The sequence below is a fragment of the Bacillus rossius genome, chromosome 18 (genome assembly GCF_032445375.1).
Source record: "Bacillus rossius redtenbacheri isolate Brsri chromosome 18, Brsri_v3, whole genome shotgun sequence".
Taxonomy (NCBI): domain Eukaryota; kingdom Metazoa; phylum Arthropoda; class Insecta; order Phasmatodea; family Bacillidae; genus Bacillus; species Bacillus rossius.
Window position 1 is genome coordinate 11,165,147 of NC_086345.1, and position 24,629 is coordinate 11,189,775.

The 24,629-nt window shown below is 36.2% G+C and overlaps 1 protein-coding gene and 1 long non-coding RNA gene across 5 annotated transcripts in view; one reads left to right on the forward strand and one right to left on the reverse strand.

Moving 5' to 3' along the window:
• The first annotated feature begins 336 nt into the window (after positions 1-336).
• Positions 337-12,276, forward strand: LOC134541316 (uncharacterized). Of its 4 annotated transcripts, none has more exons than XR_010076605.1 (5): positions 337-3,237; positions 6,299-6,426; positions 6,662-7,260; positions 7,494-7,563; positions 9,396-12,276. It is a non-coding gene; the product is annotated as an uncharacterized LOC134541316 (long non-coding RNA). The 4 variants fall into 4 exon arrangements; XR_010076606.1 differs by having other exon boundaries at positions 6,662-7,122; XR_010076604.1 differs by having other exon boundaries at positions 6,662-7,563.
• A 359-nt stretch (positions 12,277-12,635) lies between these two features.
• LOC134541373 (uncharacterized) overlaps positions 12,636-24,629 on the reverse strand; it is a 38,385-nt gene continuing 26,391 nt past the window's right edge. Inside the window, exons 2-5 of the mRNA XM_063384797.1 lie at positions 22,575-22,708; positions 19,387-19,477; positions 18,855-18,936; positions 12,636-16,863 (exon numbers count right to left, since the gene is read on the reverse strand). Of these exons, the coding sequence (XP_063240867.1) occupies positions 16,784-16,863; positions 18,855-18,936; positions 19,387-19,477; positions 22,575-22,708 (387 nt within the window). The 3' untranslated portion in view covers positions 12,636-16,783. The remainder of the gene's footprint in view (positions 16,864-18,854; positions 18,937-19,386; positions 19,478-22,574; positions 22,709-24,629) is intronic.

The following is a 24,629-nucleotide window of genomic DNA, read 5'->3' on the forward strand; positions in this document are numbered from 1 at the left end:
CGACTCTACGTGGTGACTAGGTGTGTCCCAGGGACTGAATCGTTATTAAGTTTGGTGGCGCACTGCAGTACGACGGTGATACATAAGCCCTGACATGACGAATTACACTTAGGCGAACAACTATTCCGCTAACACATTACACTTGATAAACTGGGCTAGCAACACGTAGGCCCGTGTCTCCGGCGACTCTACGTGGTGTCTAGGTGTGTCCCAGGGACTGAATCGTTATTAAGTTGGATGGCACGTGTCGCCTGCTGGCTGCCCCGTGCGGGCCAAAACTAAGTAGCCTGTAGGCTAGGTTGGGCGTGAAGCGCCGACGTAAAAACACATACTCTCCCCACAGTACTTACGTATGACGTAAACACTCATCTCGGAGCACTGATTGAATTAAGTTAAGTACCTCATGGTAAATTTAGGCCGACCGCGGAACTGTACAAAAGGTTGAAAAGAAATTACACTATGGAAAACTACATGTCGGTGAATGCAAAGGTTGAAGGTTCCGCGTTGCGCGCAGGCTGCCGGCCTGGTTGAGCTCTCGAAGGACACTAGCGGTGTCGCCGCGCGCGACCCCCCTCCCCCGCCAGCCCTCCCGCGGAAACGTGTGAATTTCGCGGGAAACTGAACCGGCCAGGTTCGGGAAAAATCGCACATTGAAACATGATTTTGCAAAGACTTAATTATTAATTAATAAAAAATAATGTTTAATAAAATCCTGTGGAAAAACATAATTATAACAATTTGTTGTAGTGCGGCGGAAGGATATGCCACACCCGGCCGGATCCTTGCGCCGGTGTAGCACTCGTTGTATGGCGTTCGCCTCGTCGCACGAACTGCACTTTGCTGCGCGCACGGGCGCGTTCGGTGCACACGCTTTTGCGAGACGTTGATGAGGCATAGCGGTCTATGCGACAGAGGAGCATTGGCGGTCGGCGTCACTGTATATTACTCTATGATACAGCAGCAAGATTCTAAAGTTGACAATAGATAATGCTATGCACGAAAGAAATATTGTAGTTTTTAAAATCTATTGAAAGAAACTGACTCTTTATGAAAGTAATATTTTAAGTTTTTAATAGTGTTAAGGTTATATCCACGGGTTATGAGAAAAAGAGATTTTATTAGAGCGACACAAGAAAACTTTGTTGTGATTGTAACACGGCTTATAACATATATATTGGAATAAAATACCAAACTTAAACATTTAACTGAGTAGCTCAGATAAATAAGAAACAAGTATTTTGAAATGTGCTTAACCTTGTTCAAGTACATTGATATCACCACCCTCACCGGCGCATCAAAGACTACGTCCTCCTCGAGCCCCCGTGATGATGGGGCCATTCACCTGGCTGCTCGTCGGTTCCTGTCGACCTACGCCGCGGACCATTCTTGCATATGTATATTAGAGGTGTAAAAGTAACGAAAAAATGTGTACCCGTATGTATTCGTTACTATAACAATTAGTACTCGTTACTTTCGTATCGTTACTCGTTACTTCTGATACCGCATGACATGGCACATGCTATGTTATGTAACAGCATCGAATCGAGTCGTATTTCGTACGCGTACAGTATGACGTCGCGTAAATAAAAATAAATCGAATATAAACAATCAAAAATATTTGTTAATTAACAGCTTTTGTTAACCAAGAAACAATTTACTCTCATTAGAGCGGCTTTATTATAATATATCTTTTAAGATAAGAACATAAAACGTGAAAATACGCGATTATAAAAAACAAAAACATACATATTTATAATTTGTAAAAAATACTTTCTTACGTTGTTTCTGTTCGAATCTAAAACTTTGTCTACACACACAATACCTTTAATAAACAGTAAAAAACTTGGACGACGAATTTCCAAATCATACTTTTATTAATAAACAAACATCGTTCTTTGTAACGAATACGCGCGCGCATGCGTGAAACATACGAAAGATGCGAGTAACGAAATGCATTCGTGTGTAACGTTTCGTTACTCGTTACTAGATGCCGCACCCGTTACTCAGTAACGAATACATACGGTTTGCTACAGCTCTAATGTATATGTGTTTTTGTTCCTTATGGGTGACATGTAATCTGTTTTTGTAATGTCTTGTATGTATTGCTGCTTATTTTGTTCTTAAACTCCATGTGTGCTTAATATTTATATATTGTACTTGTTTATGTTTGCTGCTCACAAGCCTTCTGCTGTGCGCTAGGTTTTTTAGTGATAAATACTTTTCCTAGCATTAAGAGTTGATGTATTGTATGTTTAAGTGTTGCTGTGTTGTGTATTTAGTTAGCTTGTAAGCGTGTTAAAGCGCAGTGCCGCTGGGACACGCTGTCCCCCCGGCTGTTCGGGCGTAATATGTCTGTTCAAATAAATGGTGAATGAACAAAAAAAAAAAAAAAAATCAATGTCAAGTATTCTATCAAGAAATAGAATTTTGATGAAGATTTCAATTAAGATCATGTGATAGGTGCAAGGTTAAAGAACACAAGCGCACATCCTCATCCTGAAACTGTTTAGTATGATGTATTGTAGCAACAAATCGAGTCGTATTTCGCACGCAATCGTATGACGTCGCGTAACTAATAAGAAGTTAGATTTTTGTTAACCAAGATTAGAGCGGCTTTATTATATTATCTCTTTTAAGATAAGAACAAAAAAAGTGAAAATACGCGATAATAAAAAACAAAAACATACATATTTCTAATTTTAAAAAAAAACTTCCATACGTACGTTGTTTCTGTTACAATCTCAAACTTTGTCTACACACACAGTACCTTTAATAAACAGTAAAAAAAACTTGGACGTCGAATTTCGAAATTATACTTTACATAATAAACAAACATCGTTCTTTGTAACGTAAATTCATCGAATATGCGCGTGCATGCGTAAACCAACGGCTGCTATTAGTTTTGTGTTTGCGATTGAAGACACATCTTCATAATGTTTTGCAGTAATGTTTGTAAAGCGAAATTTTTACGTAGGTAGTATAAAAAACACATTGAGTTCGTTAGTTTTAAAGAATTAGCAGATGTTTCGTTCGTATCTGTTTATAGGTAGGATTAATAGGGATAGGGAAGTTCATTAGTCGTTTCTTTAATGTTGGTACTAAAACTAAGTAAAGATGAAGGATGAACCGTTTCCTTCTATTTCCGTCTTGATTTTCGTGCATTTCGTGTAATGAAAGGAAGAAAAATTTTGTTGTCATGTATTTAATCTGCTAACCCGTCTCGCCTTGGGAACTATAGTACGTAAATTTTGTGACCCATTATTGTCTTTATCCATATGCCTACGATCGCATATTGTGTACAAAACACGTTGCATAGGTTATGTTGTACTTATGTTTTAGGCCCGGTACACACTATCCATAATTATCTACTTATTGAGTAAAGTTACTTAAACCTTCACAAAAGGCTGCAATTAAATATCTTGTCCCTTACCTATGTTTTTTTATTTATGTTTCTGTTACTTTTAATTGGGTTGAGCTCTCACAAAATTACTACACTTTGTGACCATTTTTTCAAGAGAAACTGTCAGAGAATTTGAAGAAGTGTCCATTTTTTGCTGTTTCATTAGATGAGAGCCTTAATCGTATTGCCCAGAAAGGTTAGATGGACATTATTGTACGTTACTGGGAGCCTAAAGTAAACATAGTTTCAACCTGCTACTTAAATTCATTGTTTTTGGGTCATGCAAGTGCAGCTAATCTTCTTGATGCATTTACATCAGGAATGTATCAATTAGGACTGCCCTTGAAAAAATGTTTTACAAATTGCAGTTGATGGACCAAATGTCAATTTGAAATTCCTGAAGGACTTTAGTCATATGATGCAAGAAATTTCAGATAATGAAGATGACAAGAAATTAATTTACGTGGGCACTTACTCACTACATACTGTCCATGGTGCTTATAAGACAGCCCATAACAAATGTGAATGGCACATAAATGTCTTTCTTCGGTCGTTGTACTATCTGTTTAAAGATTTCCCATCACGCAGAGCAGATTATATTCGTGCTAGTGGATCTAGAGAATTTCCTCTTAAAATGTGTGCGATTAGATGGGTGGAAAACTCTAGCGTGATTGACAGAGCTCTGAAAATGATAGTTTATCTGAAGAAGTATGTAGCACTTGTTGAGCCCAATCCACCTCAAACAAATAATTTTTCCACTGTGCAAGATTTCCTGAAGGATTCACTTCTTGAAGCCAAACTTTATTTTTTTGCAGTCAGTTGCTTGCAGGTGAAGTTGAACCGTACTAAAAGTTTTTCAGAGTGATAATCCATTACTGCCATTCATGTATGCAGAACTCTGTTCACTGGCACAAAGTATTGCAAGTATAATGTTGAAGAGTGATGTAATGAGTAATGTCAAGAATGTAAAACAGCTGTTGGCTATAGATGTGAAGAAACACCTTGCAAACGTGGCGAAAGTCGACATAGGTTTTGGAGCAAAACATAGCTGTAAGAATGTTAAAGAAATTGATGTACAAACATTCTGGAGAGACTGCAGAAACTTCTTGTTGGAGATGTTCTTGAAACTTACTAGTGCAAAGTCACCGTTACGAAAAATCATGGTGAAAGGCACTTCTTGCTGTAAATATGTAGTTGGGCGGTATTTGCGAAAAAAAATGTTAAAAATCCGAAAATACCTTTATTATATGCTCTTCAACTTCCTCTTTTCATTAAAAGCGGCCGAGATAAGAAATTCCAAATACTTTAGGAGATATCGAATTTTTAAATTTCATCACAATACCAGTGCATTGATGTGGTGATTAACATTGTTTCTTGTTTACGTACGAGTATCTACTTTTTTTATTGGATAATGATGTCACGTGATTGTTATTCTGTGCTCTTCAACTTCCTCTTTTCATTAAACCCGGCGGATATCATAAATTCCAAATACTTTTGGAGATATCGAATTTTTTAATATTCATTTTTTGGCGATTTTTTTTTAAAAAAATTTTAAAAATCCGAAAATACCTTTATTCTGTGCTCTTTAACTTCCTCTTTTCATTAAACCCGGCGGAGATCAGAAATTCCAAATACTTTAGGAGATATGACATTTTTTAATTTTCATGTTGTGCACTGATGCGGCGTTCATTTTTAATCTCCGCAGGCGGTTTTGAAAAGAGGACGTAAAAGAGCATATAATGAAAGTTATTTCATATTTCTACGATTTTTTTTGGCGCTAATCCGTACAATACAGATTTACCGGAATTTCTTACCGCCGCCACTTTTAATGAAAAGGACGTTGAAGAGCATAAAATAAAGGTATTTTCGGATTTTTAACATTTTTTTTTCGCAAATACCGCCCAACTACATATTTACCCTTCTTGCTTCTCACCAGCTGTAATGTTGAGTGAAACTTTAAGAGCACAGCATGTTACAATTGCCCTCGATGAGCTTACGTCAAAGCACCGTGTTTCAAGTATAGAGGCTGACCAGATAAAGAATAATTATCTTGCAATCTGTGACCGGCCATTTGTTCAGGAAAAGTTGAAGACATTTGAAGTCAGTGTTCACAGACTGGATACATTTTTGTAAGAGCTCTTAACTAGTGAAAAAGCCAGCAAACCTTTGATTACTTTTTGCACTACGATCTTGACAATGTTCCATGGAAACAGTGCGGTTGAAAGGGGTTTTTCAGTGAACAGAGAGTGTTTGGTGGAAAATTTAAGCGAACATTCTCTTATTTCTCAAAGGAGCGTCGATTCTGCAGTACAGTCTGTATGTGGTGTACAAAATATTGAAATTTGTAGTAGGATGCTTCAAGCAGCAAGACATGCAAGTTTTAGGAGGAAAGAAGCCCTTCAACAAAAGAAAATGAAGGAAAATGAAGAATCCGTTAAGATCAAGACGACAATGGAAACAGAGAAGTTATTGCAGGCGAAAAAACAAAAACTTCTCGAGCAGGCTGAAGAAGAGGCTGCTGCACTTCAACAAGAAATTGATCGTGAACGAAAAAGTCTGAAGAAAATTAATAGACCTACATATAATATGTGTACCTTCTCGAGAGCAGTAAGGAATTTTATTAAAATACTGCCATTGTAAAAATCCATCAAACATTTAATATGATAGCATTTCCTTTTGTCATTGTGAACTTTGATTCGTGCCATCCGACATGGAGTTGAGTGGTGTGCTTTCTCCCTGCTTCCTGTTGCACGTTTCCATCATATTCACGCACGGGAGTTAAGACGTTACACTTCAAAATGTTATCGTCGTATTAATATCAGTAGGTACCAAATTATTGACAGTTTGAACTGAAATATGGATGTTCTCGACACATCTGTGTGTTGTGGCCATGCCTAGGAGTGGTGAGACCAATTTGGCGATGCATCACGGGACCTGGCTGAGTGCTGCTGCTGGGACAAACTCCGCTACCCTGGGTGGACCGTGCGCTGCCCCCCTCAGGGACGTAGCCGGGGGAAGTCCTCATAGTAAGTAAGATGAGTGGCAACTCAATACCTAAACTAACACATTTATTTTCTTTGGAAATCTGAGAACTGTGTGGGATTGAGGGGCAGCCTGATAATCTGTACGTCATTAATTTTTCAAAACAAATGTTGGCAATCTTGAATTTTTTTTTTGTGTTCATCCGTTGCAGGGAATATTAACCGCCAATACGGGAACAGCCAGAACACTATACTAAAACTATTTTATCTTTTGTTTCAGATATAAAAAACTGCATAGCCGCACCGGTGACTATTGCAAGCTGCAGCAGCAGCATCTTGGGTGAGCTGCACTGGCAACTCGGGTGAGCTGCAGCAGCAGCATCTTGGGTGAGCTGCACTGGCAACTCGGGTGAGCTGCAGCAGCAGCATCTTGGGTGAGCTGCACTGGCAACTCGGGTGAGCTGCAGCAGCAGCATCTTGGGTGAGCTGCACTGGCAACTCGGGTGAGCTGCAGCAGCAGCATCTTGGGTGAGCTGCACTGGCAACTCGGGTGAGCTGCAGCAGCAGCATCTTGGGTGAGCTGCACTGGCAACTCGGGTGAGCTGCAGCAGCAGCATCTTGGGTGAGCTGCACTGGCAACTCGGGTGAGCTGCAGCAGCAGCATCTTGGGCGAGCTGCACCAGCAACTCTGGCGTGCTGCAGCAGCAGCAGCATCTTGGGCAAGCTGCAGCTGCATCTTGGGTGAGCTGCACTGGCAACTCTGGCATGCTGCAGCAGCAGCATCTTGGGCAAGCTGCAGCTGCATCTTGGGTGAGCTGCACTGGCAACTCGGGTGAGCTGCAGCAGCAGCATCTTGGGCAAGCTGCAGCTGCATCTTGGGTGAGATGCACCAGCATAAAAAGTGTCACTATTATTTTATATTTTTAAAGTTTTTAATTTGTAATCAGATTATAGCTTATTACATTGGCTATTAGACTGTTACAGAAGATTTCAGGGGAAACTGTCGGTGTTAGAATCCTTTAAAATTGTGCATACCATCAGCCTGTCTGCCATAATATGTAGTCTCGTGTCCTAGTGATGTTGCAAATATAATTCTATGTTTATTCCCACAGATATTAAGCAGAGACTGCATAGCTGGGCTTCTGGTAGATGAATCCATTCAAGATGTCGAGAATGTTGAAGGTGAGAAAAGTCTGTAATTGCAACACATTTTCATTTTCCAGCATTATTGTTGGCTAAACTGATTTAATAATGGTTGACTAAATAGTGCTATGGTTCTTTTAACTAAATTTTGTCAGTATTTAAGATGCCAGAGATATTACGCTTGTGTGGTAAGGGTAAATTTTTTTTTTTACTGTGCTGATTTAAGTTTAAATTTTTTCATGAAAACTGATGCTTGTTGAGTACGTATAAACAGATAGTCTCTTGAGCTTGTTTTTTCACTGTGTTCGGGTCTTGGTGTGTTTAAAATTGGAATGAAAGACACAAAACTAATTAAATTAATTTTTAAAAAAAGTCTCATTCATGGTAATAACAGTTTCTACATACTACTGAAAATTAGTTATAGTGTGCTGGACTATTGTGATACCAAAGTAGATTGCGATAAATAGATAAATATTCTGCGTAGAATTTGTTGTGAGTAAATTGAATCGAATTAAAAATATACCAATGAAATCATTTTAGTGTCTGTATCAGCTGGTATGCCTTAATTCCAGGATTTTTGATGTAATTTTTCCCAAACAATACTTAAAAAGCTGATAACGTGAAAAAGTACAATAATTTAATCTATTCAATTTCATCCATCTTTTCTTTTTACCAGTTTTTAGTTCCGTTGCACATAATTTACTCCAATTTTACGTAATTTATGGCCGTACGTAAATGTTGTGTGTTGGGCTGTGCACAAATTTTATGCAGAAAAATACTTCTATAATATAAATTTATTTGGGTGCTGACTTGAATGAGTTCTGAATCTGTTGTTGGATCTGTTAAAGAAAGAAATGTACATATGTATCTGTAATTGGATCTGTATCGGTTTTTGTCAGTATCGCTGATTGATTTGTCTTTGAAACTGCCTGGTTTGGATAATTTATTTATTCTGTAGGGAGATTTCATTAAAAAAAAATGTTTTTTCTTTTTTGTATATTCAAAAAAAATTGGACTGTGGAATAATACAGTTTTTTTTTTCAATAACCTATTCAATTAGCAGTAAGGTTTCAAACATTCTTTTTTACTTCGTTATGTGGGAACACTGAAGGTACTAAGTATTCAATTAGGTACTGAATGCTTGTCCCAAACATGATTGCTATTCCAGGGTGAATAGTAACAGGGAAAACAGGTGGAACCTGGAAGAGTCAGGGAATTTTTTTAATGATGAGGTTCTTGAAAAATTTTAGTTACAGCAGAGGGTTTATTTTGATCTATCTGGCTGGAAGTTCAACCTCCCAATCCTTTTTTGCTTGCGAGTACATCAGCCCTTTGACCGCATGCAGTGACTTTGGTGATATCAACAGCAGTGCGATAACATTGGATAGTAGTTGCCTGTTGAAAGAGTGAAGTGTGGTATACCTATATGCCGCAATTTTTAATTTTGATAGTTATTGGAAACTAACTAATATCAGTAGTTAGGGGAAATTTTTTTTTCAAAATCTGGGAGAGTCAGAATTTTTTTTAACAGGTTTGCTAGCCACTCTGTATTACCCCCATCTCTTCTAACCCATTGTAGGGAGGAAATTAATAATTACTAGTGGCTCAAAAAAACATTATTGGATATATATATATTTCTGAAATAGGTGTTCCCATTGGTATATATTGCACAAGATAAAAATCAACTGGAAAAAGAGTTCCTTTGCCAAACTTGATTGTACATGTATGCATTTTGAGAGGGCTAGCAGGGATAATTAGTGTGTGTTTACATGCTTTAATAGATGTTGCTTTGATAATATGATTTGGGTTAATTATTTTAATGCTGTGCTACTATGATAAATAATAATCTCCTTTTAACCTGTGTTTTCCAGATGCTGAGCGAATACCATACGGGATCAAACCCTCGGAACATCTCGAAGAGGAAAGAAAATAAATTGTATGTTATAAATAATGAGGTTTTTATGGAAAATACGCTTGTTGGATTTATAAATTATGTCTTGCGTATCAGTAGCACCAAGTATTGTGCTAATGATTGTAAAAACTTTTCTTTATTTTTACTTTCACTTCAGGTCATCTTAAAGCATGTACATTAGGCCTGTGCAGATAAGTTTTTTTAGTTTTAATCGCATAAAATAAGTCAGCTACAGTAATTTTAAGGAAAATTTTTGCCAAAATATTTAAATTATGAAATAACTGTTTTTTTAATTATACAGCTAAGCCAACCAACCAACCTTTCATTTTCTATTGGCCTTATTTTCCACAACTTGCTACTCTACATGTTGATCCAGAAAACTTTAGCTTACCACAAAATACTGTGGAATCCATCACAATCAGTTTTACGAAAAATGTGAACCTTTTTTCAAAATGCTGTATTCCCAAATGAAGTGATTGAATGAGCTTATAGTAACATATTTATACCGTAGTTATTCACGAGTGTTTGTTGTTAAAGAGTGCCAGATAAATTATATTTTATTTCAGCAATATCATAAAAATCAGTATTTGCTGATTTCATCTGGAATCTTAAACCATTATAATTTATTTATATATATTTTTGATTCACAATGTCTGTTTCATCATAGGTACATATAGTAAGCTTCTACTGTATCATATGGTGTTGGATCATTTGTGACTATCAGTTTGTACGTCATTGAAACTATGAGAATTAATTAATTCTTGTAACACCCGTCTGAATGGAGTGTGTGTGTTTTGTGGTGGTGCAGTCCATGGTGTGAATGTTTATTTTTTCCCACTTCTGGTGCACGTGAAAAAAGAAATAGAAATATTATTTTGTTTTCAAAATTGAAATGATAAATATGCAGTGTTTGGAATTGTTTATGCAATTTTTTCTGTTAATGTTTAGCAAGGCGGTAGCAAAAAAAAAAAAAAAAAAAAAAACTTTGAATACTTGTTGTATATTTAAAACGTCACTTATTGTTCATGTCTTTGATTATGGAGTCCCATTAAACATTAAAAAAAAGGGTATTATCATCACATCAATGACTTAATCTCAGCAGTGAATTTTGGTGTGTGACAATTCATGAGATATGCTAAATTAAGTATTCATAAGCAAACGAATCTTTAGTATTTCGAAGTTTTAGAAATAGAGGTTGAATCAAATCATTTAATTGTATTAAAAAATTCAAAATTCCGTATTGTATCGCATAAAAAAAATATATTTCTTTGTTAGGTAAAGTTATTCATAAAAACAAAACCCATTTATGGAAAGTATGTTTATTTAAAAAGCACGCCGAACAATTTAAATTAATAAGTCATGCAACAAAAACCTTTCATCAACTTCAAATATAAAAACAAAATGTGAATGCGAGCCTGAACTAATGCATAACTATTGTCGTCGTACGCCACGAAAGAGTGCAGGCCAACAAATGTAGTTAACTCAGAACTCCACAGAGAGCGTGCATTGCATGCAATCGGTGAGAGATCAGCATCAATATTCGACTGTGTGCGCACTCTATACGAGAAGCAACATGAGTGATGCCAACTAGCGCTGGCTACCTTTTTTTTATAAGCGGTACACAGCAGTGACGTAAAGGTTGTAACGTTTAAAAACGTCTTTAAAAGATAATTTACTTTACACATCAGACAACTTCACATTTCCGTTAATTAAATAAGTAAGTGGTAATGTCCAAATAAATATTATATTTCTACTTTAAAACAAACTGTTTTATATAGAAAAGATACCTACACAAAGTGCCCGGAATCTAATAGCAGGACCAAAAACATCGTACAACGTTTACGCGATGTTTTTTTAATCAAAATTTTGATGCCCTAAAATATAGTTGTTGCAATTATGCGATAAAACAGGGTATTACTCTGAAATAACAAATATTTGACACTGCATACCTCATGACTTTGTCATATACCAACGTTCGCTGTTAAGGTTAAGTCATTGTGCGAATTTAAGATGTTTTAATGGGACTCGTAACAAAAAATATGAACAATAATAAGTGGTTTTTTAAACATGCAACAAGTATTCAATTTTTTTCCCACTACTGTCTCACTAAACATTAACAATTCAAAACACGACATACTTGTCATTTCAAACTTAAAAGTAAAATATTATTTGCTAACATCAACACATGCACAAGAAGTTTGAAAAAATAAATAAATGTCGACAACCATGGACTACAAGACCAGGAAAAAACTCGCTCCATTGCGATGGCCAATGAAAGAAGTAAATTACATACATAGTTACAATGGCATATAAATTGATAGTCACAATTGATCTAACACCATGCGACACAGTAGAATTTTTATTCTTGTATGTACCTATGACAAAACAGACAATTCGACTCCAAAAATATATTTAAAAAAAGTAATGGTTTTGTGTTCCATGTAAAATCAGCAGAAATTGTGATTAACATACCGCCAATTTAAAATATAAAGAACCTGACTGCAGTTAACTATGGTTTAAATACAAACTCATTTAATCACCAATTTAGGAATACTGTTTTGAAAAAAAAAAAAAAAAAAAATCCAGTTTGTTGATAAATAAACTGTATGGTACCTATTTTGTTTTCTTGATCAAAATGTAAGAGTATCAGGTTCTGGTAAATAGGAATTAAATAATTGTAGCCCACGTTACACATTTAACTAGTATATCTTGGAAGTAACAGCATTTGTACCTTTTTTCTAGTTGGATACTAAACTGTAAAACTTAATTGCACAAGCCTATCAATCAATGATGTATTCTTATTCTGTGAAAAAATAAATAAATTTTTTATTGAACCTTACCAAATTTTTGTGTAATTCTACTTATTTTTACATATTTTTTTTTAAACTAAAACTAGGAACCAATTTTTTTGATGTTGGACTTAGAACAATAATTTTAGCTAAATTTAGAGGTAATTTTCAATATTTCTGACTTCCAAACTCAATTTAGCATATATATTTACAAATAGTTGATGAAATTATGCATTAAATAACTAACAATTGCTAAACTTAGTTTAGAAAGTACCAAAAATATTGAAATTTATGACAATTTCCTCTAAATTTTGCAAATATTATTGCCCTAAGTCCAACACAAAAAAATTTCATTTCTCGTTTAATAATGAAAAAGATTGTTAGTCAGGTGAGCAATAAGAGACAATGAGTTCTCTGTCCAAACAAATTTTTATTTTTGATTCTGGTACAAATAGCATTTTACAATAAATACAGTACCAATGGTTCCAACTATTAAAAAAAATTTTGTCTTTACATAAAATTAACATTTAATTGAACCTTATTTACAAACGATAGTTATCACATACAATACATTAGTTATCACAGATATTTGGTCGTGACAAGTTGCCATCTGTGACTTGCTGTACCAGTCCTCTGACAGGCAAGCTCTCCAGTGATTCCAGGGATAGCAGATCTAGACTCAAGGTGTTAGAACAGAAAATGTAAGATGGTTAACTTGCCCATTATTTTTGAAAGTTTGATTATTATTTACTAGTTACATAATGGACTTGACAAGTTATAAATTTTACATTTTTATACTTGTTGAGTCTAGGTCTCCCATCTAGAATCATCGGAGAGCCAAACTGTGCATAGGGCCAAAACGGCAAGTTAAAGATGGCAGCATGCATTTATCTCCTGCAAGAATCACATACATCTGCTTTTCCTGTTTATGTTTTAAAATGGCAATGGTCATTATCAGCAGTCATGGCTTTAGTTGTATGGTCATTTATTTTTATGGTTTTCCTTCCTGTGTTTTAAGCCCAACCACAATGTACTACAGTAAATACTGCTATGGATGAAAAACATTTTCCAAACATTCCTGCTTAGCATCATTACATACATGCCAACAATACATATTTAAATAGAATTACATAAAAATTTTTTCAGGTAATGCAATACCAGACACAGAACAAACAGTTTTGGTGCACTTCATTCAGGTGTCTGCAATTTTACAAAATGTATTAATTTTAATAGTTAAATATTCAACTAGACGAATCTAATAATTTTTCACATTATCTGTTGCCTATAACATGGTGGCCACTCAGTCACCAAAAATATTCCCTGATTCTTCCCTGATTAAAAATTCAAAATTTCCCTGATATTTACAATTACAAAAAAACATAATTTTGATGAAATAATATAATATTATAGAAAGAGATTACTCACATTTTAGCACCCTGCTGTATTTTCTTCATTATATACATACGGAAGTTCGTTAAATAACATAATACATTTTAAATATGTCACTTTACATTATAGCAACCCTTTCAATGACCTGCAGTCTGTGTTTTTTTTTATGTCTAGAGACCGGAAAAATTTGCAAATTCATTTCGTGATAGGCTAAAATACAAATAGTTATACATCAGTGCTGCCTCTGCTATTGGCTCACAACTCATCTGGATGACTCTGGGCCAATGAGAAACACCCGACCAAAGCTTTATCGAATCTCAGGCTGCTACGTTGGGAGGTCTCAAACGACAGCAGCCAAGCAGTGGTTGACATTTGACCGAGAGTACGCAGAACTATGGAGTTCATCCTACAGGTCATTTACCCCCCGATTTTTTCCTGTCCCTAGTAATGGGGTATTTCAGTGGTGAGCGCTCAAACATTTTTCCACACAACTTTTGATAACTGTTCTTACATTAATTTATGATTTGAAGTGTAACATTTCTAGTTGCGAAATATTCTTAGTCATAGTACTCTCAACAAGGGATAACAGTACAGTGCAAATTTTACCTTGTGTTTGATTTAAAAATTAAACAACTAATGCACAAATCTTCACTGCATTACAATAAGTACTTCCATCTGTAGCTAAAGCAAATGGTCCACTAACAAAAGATTTAACAGTTTCAATTTAGTTTCACCAGCCATATACTCCTCTCCACTAAGGCAGATGTTTTTGTTCTCGCACAGCTGTATTTCCGTGCAATTCTTGAGTCCGGAAACATAGCTCTATACAAATTACCCGAATGATCGGCTACTGCTATCGGTAAATTGTGTTCTACCAAAAAACTTGTAAACAATAACTCTGCGTTTGTTACTTTCGTTTCTTCAGATATAGCGAAAAACGACGATACAGATTTATTGCTCGTCACGGCTTTAATATGTTCTGCATGTTTCTTTGATTCAATATGCAGTCTACAGTCATCCCTTCCACCATGCGCAATTGAAAAGTCACACGTGCATACATTACAAAACGCGTGGCGTTCCAAAACATTTGAAGATGACAAGCAAGGACATTCTTTTGAAAAGTTTGGCGAAAGTTCTGAAGAATAACGTTCTTTTTTTTTTTTTTGCCCTAGATACACATTGTTCTGTCACACGCTTCATTTCTACAATCGGCACTGAAGAACACAACACTATAGAACAACATAAACAGGTTTCACGTCTGTAGACACGACAAAAACATTTTTTAATGGAAAAAAAAGTGGCTTTCAAGAAAGTATGTAATTAACACAGCACAGGTTAGCCAAAGTACCGTACAAAAATTATCGTGATGTAAGTAACTAACAAACGAAAATTCCGAGAATATGTACTAGTTGTATCGCACAACGGACGTAATACCGTGCCATTTCTATTACAAAACACAAGAATTAATCTACTTATTTCGACAGTACATGCGCACACTTACTAGTTCCGTTATCTGCGCAACCACGTGATGTATTCGAACTGCGTTCACGAAACACGCACACCAGAAACTGAATTTTTTTCCGTTACCCAGCAGCACAAAGCCTCGTTTCCGTATTAAACCAGCGATGTTCCATAATTCGGTGTTAAATTCGTAATAATTACGGAAAATCCGTAATGGTTGGCAGCTCTGCGGAAATATACATGACACAAAAAATTCCCGGTTATTAAAAAAATTCCCTGACATTTCCCTGATAATTCCCGATCAACGTGATTTCCCTGATAAATCCCGGTTTTCCCGGTGAGTGGCCACCCTGCTATAAATACAGCAAATGCGAACACAAAAAATCTAAATGACAAAATTGTAGCATGTATTAAGTTGAGAAGATATTCTGAAATGTGGATGTGTTTTCTGCAAGCATAATACAGTCAAACACACTTTTTATATGTAATAATTTTTTTTTAATTTAACTGGTTTTTTTTTTTTTGCAAAAAAAAATTTCTTGGAGACAGTTACACTGTACATTTTGATTAGAAAAATATTTCATATTTGATATTGTAAATTTCTATTTGTGAATTAAAAAAAATTGTTTATGAATCAATGTAAACACGTGTTACTAGGCTGTCAGAAATTCTAACCAAACTGCTTATTGAAATTAAAACGAAATTCAAACTTGCAAAAAGAACAAAAAATTTAAATTTCCATTGACAACATTTAAATATGCAAGTCAATCAAATAAACCAGTCCAGTTACTGACCTGTTAATTAGTCATTAGAAGACTGGTATGGTATCATCTACCATTTTGTGATCCTTTTCCAATGCAAATTTAATGATAAAAAAATTGGCACATCAAAATAAATAAGCACCAAACAATATTCAAAAGTGATGTTAGCAAATGGAGTTGTCAGTTGCGTGGGAGAATCCATCACAGGCAGTGCAAGGGCTTAGCAAATAACTCATATACAAGCTTATCACTAAATTTCACAACTCTGCTATTAAACAAAACTTCAAGCATTTTAACATAACAAAACACAATTTCATGTTTAAATAATACATAATATACTTTTAAAATTGTGCCAACATAATTTTTTTTTGCTTCACTAATGACTGCAATTTTCAATACACTCTCAGGCACTTTCATGGAAAAAACAATTGGCTGTATCAATCATTATGTTTAACAATATGTCATAGTAATAAATCAAAGTAAGATTAGCAATGTTTCCCTATACATCATACAAAAATCTACTTCACACATACATATATGTAATCCTCTGAATTTGTGTATTTACTGTTTATCAAAGTTTTCACAACTATGCAGCATGTGTCTTAAAAGTTAGTAACTCTGTTGTTTAGGCGTCACAAATTGTGACAAATTTTAACACATGTTTGACACATAGATCCCATAAATGACATCTCGCAAAAATAATTTTAACAGATCCATTTTCAACTGCATTGCTTCACCACAATTTTAAAAAAGTATCATACTGAAATTACAACTAAAAAAACTAGATCTAAAGGCGGAAGAGAAAATTAATTTGTTTAGGAAACATTTCCAAGAATCAAGAAGAAAATAAAAAAAAACCTTCCTGGAATGAAGAGTGACTGTGGCAGTCGCAACCAACTGGAGACTGCGAACGTCAACGCACACAACCAGTGTTCCAGTGGAGTGCTTCACGTCAACTTGTTTTTATTTCCCAGCAGCTCGTGGCAATAGCACGCATCCTCCGCTCGCTCAGACGACAAACTCTCATCTGAGAACATCAACGCGCCATGCAAAGCATACAGTGTTTACCCGCATACGGATATATGGAGATTTTTTTGTTTAGTAACATTCAGTGCAATTTAATACAAAAATTTTTCACTGTGGGTAAAAAAAAAAAAAAAAAAAAAAAATTTAACATTGCATTGAATATGAGCATAAATAACTAGCCTGTGCTGGTTTTTTAATAAATATGTTACAATAATGTATGAATTGTTTAATTGAAATAGCTCAGCCAAACATCATGAGCTCCGCCGTCTGTGGGGCAGCTACGGTGACACAGCTGGCCGTGAGAGGGCGAACCAGCCAGTGTGTGAGAAGGGGGCAGCGAGTGTGTTGGCCATGTGAATGCATGTGAACTGGCACCAAGGCCCCCGCATGGCCGGTGCTACCGTTGCTACGGCAACGGGGCCCTTGGGTCTAGGGGGCCTGCAAAGGAAAGAAAAATAACTTAAAACAAAAAAGTAGACAATTTTAAATAAATCATAGAAAACAATTAAACAGTAAGGCCTAAATTTAGTTACCGATGAAATATCACACCAGAGTAATGTTATTCGGAATATGCTGTGCGTACAGAACGTGTCTGAATCTACAACTGTGAGTAACAAAAACACCACCAATTGACGTGACACCATGTTGACAGTGCAGAACACTTACACTCATTTGTTTGCCATTATTCAAAATCAATTTACGTTGACAACCGACTTAAACTAGTTTTAATGTGTTTTAAAAATAATTGTGAAAAGGTTAAAATATATATATAATTAAAACAATATACATAAAGAAAAAAAAAAACATTTTTTTTATCTCTATAAGAAAAAAAAAGGGGGGGGGGGGCATGATGACTTCTAGCAACGGGGCCCACAGAATGATGTGGGGGGGGGTCTGACTGGCACTGTACATAATCATCACGTCTATTCCGACTGGTTTTGGTGATGCAACTGCATCAAAACATTATATTTTGACGTGAGATCTCTTACACTTTCTAATGCAACATTCTATGACAAAACTGCTGGAAAAAGTGTTCTTTTTTTTTCATAGGAAAAAAAACCCTCGTGGCAGAACGGACGGACCTGCAACTCCGGTCCCTACAGCTCGGCCGGGTCAGTTGTGACAAGCCGAAACCAGGCTGTGTGTTCCGTACTTATTTGTGTGTGGGTCACACATTTTATGCCGACTTTTAGTTTAACAAAACGTAATGCGAATCTCATGCAAGATTTTTAACTTTAGGTCTATAAAAATAATAATATTGCGCTGTGTGGTTGAGGAAAAAAATTGTTTAAAAAATAGATGGGAAGGGAAAAACACGAGTGTGAAAAATAATATTCTTGGGCCATTAAGATGAAGAGGGGAGAGACAAAGAAATGATGCCATTCGAGGACGACCCTTGCTCTGAAAATGTTATTTCCCCCCCCCCCCCCCCCTTCCCTTTTCAATTACAGATGCAACCCTTCTTTCTTGGTCGAGCAAGGATTGCTCTCGACGTGCAAAACACAGCTGCGCAAGTTTTTATCTGCCACTAAGCCGTGTGCCCCAACAAGCAGACGAGGGCAACTAGTCGACCAGCAGGTTCAAAACAAAAGGAGAAAATCACTACACAACTGCCTTGCCTTTGAAATCTGTAGCTAATGAAGAGAGACGCTATCGTAAAGTGTAGCAGATCGAGACGACCGACAGAAATGGGCCGGGACCAGAGAACCAAGCGAGCAACTTCACCTCGACTCAAAAGAATTACTTCTACTTGACAGAACAAGACTAGAAAGGAATTATTTAAAAACTTGACGTATATTTGATTATTTGACACGTGCCATACGCCTTGAAACATGTACTCGTACACAAATTGCTTGGCCTCAAGACATATTCAAAATCTTTTTTTTAAAAATTTTTTATCTGTGATATAAGTAAATATTTTTAAAAAAATTGTTCAATTTTGAAATTTTGGATGCTTGCATGCAGCAAATTACGGTGATCTCCGCAGCTCACCTGGGCAGCTCGGGAATATCTGCTCTGTGCTCCGCGCAAGGGCAGGCGGGTTGCGAAAATCACGCGGCACCTCGAGAAATGCCTGCACAGAACAGTGTCAGGTGAAGGTTTCTCCTCCCACCAAATGCAGTGTAAGTGAAACTTTAGTTTTTAACGGTTTCGTGACACGCACACCAACCACTGAAAAGCCTTTAATGGTTTGTACCGTACAAAAGCACAACTACATAAACCATGAGAAATGTCACAAACTTGAACACAGATACGTGGACATGATTGCCAAAGAAACGGCATATCTATTAGACAAATCACTATGGACAAAAATGAAACAAAGAAAATGATTATAAAGCTAAGTGACTTGTTCATGCATACAACACAATATATATTTATATTTGAAGGATGGATCATGTCTTATTCTGATAATCATAGAACAGAATAAAAGGTTTTTTTTTTTCTTTTCTATTTGGCTCACAGAATTGTTTGTTGTTTTAAGCTGTAAAACTGATTTTAAATGGTTTGAAAATAAATATGTTACCTCCTGCAGCTCGCACGCCTCAGCCCCGGTAGCTCGGGCGGATCTGCACCCATCACCACCATCAGGGTCGGCTGCTACCCGGCCCCTTTTCCTGTAAAAACAAAACCCCACTCATTCTGGTGTTTTCAATAAAACAATTTTTTTTTTGAAGTGAAAACTACTATGGGAAGGTTATGATAGGGAGTAAATTCATGTAAGTCTTCATCGACATGGTCACGTGACGTGTTAACGGTAACACTATATCTGTTCCTATTAGTATAACTTATTGCGCTTTTAAATTTTAAGTATACGATTACTGTGCAGTATAATAGTGAGTATAAAATATATTAATATTCTCATATAGATATATAGTTTGAACAACGAAGAAAACTGAGTCTTTGTAGAAATATAACTTAAAAATTAAGATTTTTTTTTTTAATACTTACATTAGAATTACTACGCAATGTGTATTTTATAGTAATTTAGGAGTTATTTTACTAACGTGATAAAACTTATTTGTTGTATAATAATATTTTTTCGTAAAATTTGCAAAAAATTCTCCGATTTTTATCAAAAAATATTTTCGTATGTTACACAATTATATTTTACAAATTTTTACAAAGTGTACACTTGCAGTGATCCGGATAGCGTCCAGTCCCATCCAGTGCGGATAGCGGGACACTAATATATTTATGAAGTAACTTTGTATATTGAATTGGTCCAAAAAAAATTTGTCTGTTGGTGTGCCATGTAGTAAACCAATCCACTTGGCTTTCGTTATGTCTGTTGAACTGGAAAGCGATGGCCACATGTGCAGAACACAAGATTTGGCCTACAGCAATCTGTCACGAAGCTGACAACCAGTCTGGCTGCAGCCTTTTGAGAAAAAACACCCCTTTCCCCAGTGTGCACGCTTCGCACGTAAATCGCTCTTTAACCAATTAATAGGGCTATACTTTCAAACCCTGTTCCCCCCCAGTTTGTATGAACAGAGTGTCCATAAAAGAATGTCCGAGTTTCAATGGTAGATTAATAACAGTTTCATTTAGACTATTTACAACAACAAATCATATATCGAATTGAAGGTAAACTCTAACCTAACTTTTCATAACAAATGTTATATGGCACACATTTTCAGATACAAACATCATCTGTATTTACCTTCCCACTTAGATGGAAAGTTGACTCATTGATCAACACTGCGAGATCAAGAAAGTCACCTTCCCGCTCAAACACTTGACATGGCGTGCAAAGTTAAAACATTCACCATAGTCATACGGCTTTAAAGCATCGGCAATGTGTTCTTAAAACCTTCCAACCGGTCGTCTTTGGCACCTGAAGTTTAATACTTGCTTCCCAAACAGATTTCTTAGAGCTACGCAGGTGAGATGCTCCGACACGGTCAACATCCTGTACACTTTCAGTCGTCCCACGATCTTTCCTTTACAACCACACCCGTTTCCTGCACCACCGGTGGATTATTTTGTGACAAACCCTAAAATAAATGCACATTGAACTGAAATCGCAGATTCACTCTTAGAAAAATCGCAAGAAGCCTTTAAGCTCCAGTAGTCGCCATTTCGCGTTGGTGGTGGTGGCGGCGCTGCGAGCGAGAAAACAACAAAGCAGTACTCGCGCGTGCACCTTAGCTTAAAACTGTTTGAGTTACTCTTTTATCGTGACCTTGAACCAAAACTCCACTACGCTTACGGTTGAGGATTGAAGTTTGTAGCCGGGACATTCTTTCACGGACACGCGTCGGGCACGGCCCCCGGGCAGAGGCGCACCAGCCAGCACGGTCTGGGGGCCCGGCTCTGCGCACATGCCATCCTCCTCGTTCGCCGTGCCGCTCAGCACGGCCCTGGGACAGCGCAAACAGCACACTCGTACCTGCATCGTGTCTCGTCAACACCTTGATCGTCAGAGATGTCGCGATGAGAATGTGGTTTTATTTATTACAAAAAACCACTTGATTTAAACCATTGCGGTTTAAATCAGCCAACCGTGCTAACAACCATTGAAAATCCATAAACGTGGTTCAGCACTGAGAATGGAGTGTTAATGGAAAACTGGAGAGCGAAAAAACCCACCGGCTCACGGTGAAGACTGAGGTGACCTCACCGGAGATTGGCGGGAGGCAAGTGACTTGACCACTCAGCCATCTTATGTGTGTAACATCAAACAAACAATCAAATAAATAATATTAAAGATCTTGAAAAATTAATGTTTTAGTTATCATAATCCAAATTAAGGTAAAAAAAAATGTTCCTAGTGTCTAAGAGCTTAGAGAGTAATGACAATAAATTATTTACTTATTTAATTTTTTTTTTTAAGTATAGAGATGTTTACCAACAGCTGAAGGCCAAAGCAGTAAATACCATATAAAATACAAACAAATACAAAAATACACAAATATAAAATAAATCAGAAGCAAATAAACTGGGGTTGTTTTATCATTTAGAATTAATTGGAACAGATTAGAGACTAAGATAGATTAATATAAGCCTGTAGAGTATGAACACTAGCTTCTTTTTGTACTGTAGGAAAAATACTGTTAATTATATTTAAATTATTTACTAGTCTATATTTAATATCATTATTTTTACTCATTGCACAAATAAATAATGAGTGTGTCCACTGAAAGTCAGAATTTGGAGCCAATAGTTGCAATTTAATTTTCTAATTTAAGCAGTCACTCACAAATCTCGCGTCTAAAATGTTTCTACTAGCTCCTTAAAGCCTAAGATACTGTGTAGATCTAAATTGTAGTTTGTAAATTTTTTAAATTATAGTATTCATTAATTTGGAGTCTTATTTGTAAATTTTGAAACTAAGAGTGTTACTTAAATTGTTCCAGATAATGTAACTATGATATAATTTAGATGACACTAGGGAAATATAAAGACATATGATTGAGTTGGTATTAGAAGAAAAATAAGTAATGTGTTTGATCCGTGCTAGTGTTCTGTTGACATTGACTTTAAAAAAAAAATATGGAAATTTTAGCGTGCCACCAACAGCAGAATTATGCGCAAAAAATTTCAAGACAATCAATTAGGTATAAGCGCCCGGTGGTTCAAAACGAAGACTAACGATGGATAAACGATAATTTCTGTCTCCAGCGCCGTCAGGGCTGTCCGTGTCGCATGCGACTGACTGCGCTCACTGCCGTGCGCGAGGTATCGCCCCGCGAGCGCTCAGGACCGCACCGTGCCAGCGCGAGCGGGAGACGGCTCTGCTCTTCCTCGTGCCAGCGGTCCGTGACGCCGGTGATGGTCGGGTCGTGGTCGTCATCGCAGAACGGACACTCCAGACGATCGCCCGTGCACTCCGGCCCCCGTCTCTGGACGAACACAGCGAACGGTCGAATCAACAGTTTTTTTTTTTTTTTAAATTCAGCTGCCCAAAAATGATCACTGTGGTAAATGATGGTGCGAGGTCCCCCATGCACAGTGTCCAACCGGTCTTTAATTTGCGTAGGCGTACTGCCTTTCAATTACAAATATCCAACGACGACAACTCAAAAAACAAAACGTGCATCCACTCGTGCAAACGATCGCTAAAAAACAAATGCACTGAAAATGGCTGAAAATTCAGTGTACATTCCAAAGCATGAACAAAACCCATTCCCCAATTTCTGTTGATCTTCGTGTTGAGGTCGAAAACTTTTCAGTCAACCATCGTACTTCAATAATAACACATTAAATCTAAAAGTAACACACAATAATGTTTTCATTAACCAAATAAGCATAATCTCAGATAACACGGATATGATAATACAGTCTTGGTTTTCAATTGGCCCAGTGGTATCATTCTCCAGGGTGGTGCTTTCCCAACTTTTCTTTGGTGTGGGTTATTTCACGGCACTCCATGATTCGACCATTCAGTAAATGAAATCTTTGTGTTACTCTTTTTTTTTCAGGCTTTAGACAACAGTTAGATCATTTTCTATGTCCTTAAGCAAATGTTTCAACAGTCCCTGCTGGGAAAAGCGCTTTAGGTCAACTCAGATAATATGGAAACTCTGTTAATTGAGACTGTTCTGCATATATCCCTACCCATCCCACCTTTGCAAACGCCCCTGCATACATGGGAGTGGCCGAGGCAAGAGAAACACCGAGATCGCCATTCCGAACAAAACTGAATTAATTACTTTCTTAACTGTTTGGTCAGGAAAAATAAGTATGTTCTGTAACTCAATAAAATATTTTTTATTCTTTTTAAATTTATTTGTAACATTGATAACGTGTACATTTGGCATTAAATCCAATGAGATATGAAGGGCAGGATTTGTGATTAAAATGAAGTGTAGTTTTGAGCATACATATGCTGAAAATCTTTCTCCAATAGAACACACTGGCTTACTATTTCCGAATAATTTCTTAAAGTACTACTTAGTCTGTAGGATCCTTTAAAAGTGCTTCTTAAAGGTTAACAGCCATATTAGTTGACCTTCCAAATAGCCGAAAAGTAACGCACAGAATCATCTATGTTTAATTGTACTGTTGTAATAATATGTTTATTATTGTTGTTATAAAGTCAACGTTTGTACTTTATAGAAATATTTATATTGATCAATTTTGGTGGTTGCAGAAGTCGAAACAAAAAATTGTTTGATATATGATATGCAAATCTTTACAAATATTAAATAAGCTAAAACTTTATTTTGTCTCTGGAAGTATGCTTATCTTTGGTTTTTTTTAAAAAAAATAATAAATTTGTTGTTTATTACTATATTTGTAAAGAATAGGAGATTCATTTTGATTATATTTTGCTTGCGTTAAAGCATTGATTTTTTTTTTGTTTAAAGAAAAATTGTAGAATCGCGTGTTACAAACAAGGACAAGTAAAAATATTCTTTTAGAATATTCGGTTTGTTCCATTTTTCGGTCATTGATAATATGCGTCCGTAATTTTAGCAGCAAACTGGAAACTTCGTATGATTTGAATTAATACTTAAAAGAGATATCGAAGAGCTGTTTTAGTAACGGTAAGATTTATTTATCGATATATACCAAAAATTAAGTAAATTTATTGAAAATATTGTGTTTTGATAAGAATTGTTAATTATCGTCGAAGATTTAAACACTAAAATTCACGGAAGAACATGCAACGAAACTTTTATACTAGAACGAAGATCTGCATAATTATGTTACCTTAATCGACGCAAAGAAGAACGGTTAAAATATCTTGAGGATTTGAGAGAGAGACAATTCAATTATTCAATCGACGACGACTGAACCACGTTAAAATAGGAAAGGCGC